The following is a 2,954-nucleotide window of genomic DNA, read 5'->3' on the forward strand; positions in this document are numbered from 1 at the left end:
TTTCAAGGGGCTCGGAAGCCTCCTTTCAAGGGGCTCGGAAGCCTCCTTTCAAGATTTTTTTTTCGATAGCTGCAATGCATTCAAATGAACGCAAATTAATATGAATTGATGGAAATAACTGAATCTATCTACCTAAAGTGCAATTTTGACCTCTCTTATATGCTTTTCTTGTTACTTTTATGTGTTTTCTGGTTTTATAATACCCGAGAAAGGCACCATCACCGCTAGGTGGAGTATTATGGTTTTTTTTATATTCTCCACAAAGCAATATACATGGGCTGTGGTTTTTTTTTTGTGTATGCCATGTTTTTAGATAGAAGCTGCATGTAAAAAACGCAGAAATGTATTGCTATTTGACTAAGTAGAAGTAAATTGTACACAGATAAAAATATGTTGTGATTTTAAATGTATTTTCATGCACATATTTGGAGCATGCAAATAAACGTAACATTCAATCGATCTCACTATTCTTTTAAATCGAAATAAATGTAAACAGTGCTTGCTTGTAAAATTAAATCAAATTTAATATAATATCGAATGTTAATTCGTTTGATGGGATAAGCTGCAATTTTACACGTCGTTGAATTTTCAAAATTATTTGCTGTGTAACGCATTGGATGTGTTTCATAAAAATAGTTTATCACATCATGGGTTACATTTATGGTATATTTTCAAATTTGAATCAGAACTTAGTTAATTTATATTCTGTATTATATTTTTATTTCATAACTCATCCTAAATCACTTGTTGGCTTGCAGTTGCAATTGCAAGGTCATCCTAACCTACCAACGGCACTGGTTCGAGTATGCTTCTCCACCATGCGTTTTATCCACGGTCCCATACCAACAACATCGCTGTAAACTTCGCTCATCTGTGCAACGCAGTCTGCGGAACCGAACGATCGCATCCCGAAGAGGTAGGTGTAGGTGTTTATACCGTCGTGTTTCGTGTAGAACAGCGGAGCTCCCGATATGGGTATCTTGCAATGTTTTTCCTCGCTGTACTCGCAACTGTGTGTTCCATCGGATTGCACAATGTCGGATATATCACAGTGCTGGAAACAATTGAGCCGATCATGTTCCGTGATGTTGATTAGCTGCTTTTTGTACTGAGTGCTGCAGAAGTTGAACCGAATCGATCTCATGAGGGTTGATTTGAGTGCTTTTGGGTGACTGTCACGGCGATACCACGCCGCCAAATTAAAGTACGGCGAATGTTCATATAATGACGGTAAGCACACTGGACGTGTGTTATCTAGAAAAAGAATATTTTATTGTTTCAGTTGTTCAAATCGCCCGGGTGGTTTACACTTACTTCCAATCTTCACTTGCTTGGCCAAATGCAATATACTGACATCGTAGCCATATTTTTCAAAGTCGAACCGACCATCCATAAAAACTTCAGAAACCCTAACGGTTTGAAAGTTGTAATCTGAACTCAGAGGGTTGGGGCCGATCAGTTCTTCACCGAGAATCACATGTAGCCTAAAAATGTCAGACATTATTATGAGCTCCGCTCAAAACGCATTTCACTTACAATTTTCGATCAGGTTTGTGGTAGACACACCTCGCAGGCGCGAGCACGAATTCCGGGTGAATCAGTACTGCGTGACAATCACTCACGTTTATTTCGTTCCGATACGAGTAATACAAATGGGCAACCCACGGATGGCGTTCGGAATGCACAAACTTGTTGTGTCTCACATTAGTTTCATCATAATGTCCCATTCCGCATTGCTTCAAGCCCAACAGGTTATGGCGTTCCGGGTCGGCGTGTCGTTCGATCCACTTTCGGTAGTACGTGACGTCCATGAACAGAACATCTTTCTTGGGGTCACAAAGGTATCGGGTGTCCTGCGTAGGGGTTCCTTGATTGACGATTCCTCGTATGTGCCAAGTTCTATCGATGAGGAAAAACATCCCTCCACCACTGTCTCCCTTGCAAACACTTGCTCCTCCTCGATTGCCTGCGCAGTAATTTCTACCTTTTGCCAACAGAGGTTGGAACGATTTGGTATGCTCAGCACAGCTTTCAAAGCCGATTAATGACAAACTGGTTTCTCTTAGAAGGTGAGAAAAGGTCCCGTTCACCGAAAGACCCCACCCGACCACAATTCCTTGGTCTTGACGTTGCGCAATCGACTCCAAAGTGGGACCTGCATCAGGCCACAAGCAAATTGGCGCCACGTGAAAATTGAACCGAATTATTGATTTAACTTTTAGCAATGCCACATCGTTCATCCGGGTACGTACATTATAAAGTGGATAACGAATGATTTCCGCCACTTCGTGCTGCTGTGCATCATCGCCGAAGAACCGCAAATCTCTACACCCGCTTACAATAGCCAGTTCATCCGGTTGCAGGGGAGTCCTGCCATCGCGGAATGTTGCATGAGCAGCCGTCAGAACAAACCACTCGTTGATGATCGACCCACCGGCAATGTAATCCATAGATTTATTGTAAAGGGCCACATGCCAAGGCCATATGCTGACCAATCCGTCGGCAGTACGCTCGAATCTGTGTGCGCCACATTTCACATCTATAGGAAAACAATCGAAATCGAAAAAAAAGCAAAATACAGAATTTCATAAAATTACCTTGGGTAGCCGCTTGCACATTAGGGTAAGATAGAACGATCAGTACAAACACAGCACTTGTTATCAAGTGCATTGCGAAAAATGATTTAGAATTAAATAGTTAGAAGGAAACAAATTGCTGATATGGCTGGCTGTCAAGCATGGTCAGGTCAAACAAACTGCAATCTCATTATCAGTTATCAATGAGAGAATGTTACATGGAACTATATTATTCATATGCATTTGGCATCAATACCAATCTATAACCGACAATAAATTTGAATAATCCCTCTTGCGTAGTGTAACCAGGCGCACTCTTTTTAGAGTACAAAAAATGTGTACTCTTCTTTTCGTATAAATAAGATAATATGTACTCTT

The 2,954-nt window shown here is 41.1% G+C and overlaps 1 protein-coding gene across 1 annotated transcript; it reads right to left on the bottom strand.

Annotated features, from left to right (window-relative positions):
• Positions 1–565: 565 nt before the first annotated feature.
• On the bottom strand, positions 566–2,735 carry LOC134204431 (acrosin-like). Its single transcript, XM_062679250.1, has 4 exons — positions 2,598–2,735; positions 1,537–2,539; positions 1,315–1,484; positions 566–1,254 (listed from the first exon to the last, which is right to left on the bottom strand). Exons 1-4 carry the CDS (start codon positions 2,668–2,670, stop codon positions 773–775), a joined length of 1,728 nt encoding a protein of 575 aa, XP_062535234.1. The 5' UTR covers positions 2,671–2,735; the 3' UTR covers positions 566–772.
• Positions 2,736–2,954: the final 219 nt, after the last annotated feature.

The sequence above is a fragment of the Armigeres subalbatus genome, unplaced genomic scaffold (genome assembly GCF_024139115.2).
Source record: "Armigeres subalbatus isolate Guangzhou_Male unplaced genomic scaffold, GZ_Asu_2 Contig573, whole genome shotgun sequence".
Classification (NCBI taxonomy): Eukaryota; Metazoa; Arthropoda; class Insecta; order Diptera; family Culicidae; genus Armigeres; species Armigeres subalbatus.

Bases quoted from the DNA above. Each gene is read 5' to 3' on its own strand.
- LOC134204431 (XM_062679250.1), bottom strand. From the start codon at position 2,670: ATGCACTTGATAACAAGTGCTGTGTTTGTACTGATCGTTCTATCTTAC. The intron at 1,485-1,536 runs GTAAGTGAAATG...TGACATTTTTAG, and splicing joins CACAAACCTGATCGAAAATT to GCTACATGTGATTCTCGGTG. The intron at 1,255-1,314 runs GTAAGTGTAAAC...TTCTTTTTCTAG, and splicing joins CAAGCAAGTGAAGATTGGAA to ATAACACACGTCCAGTGTGC.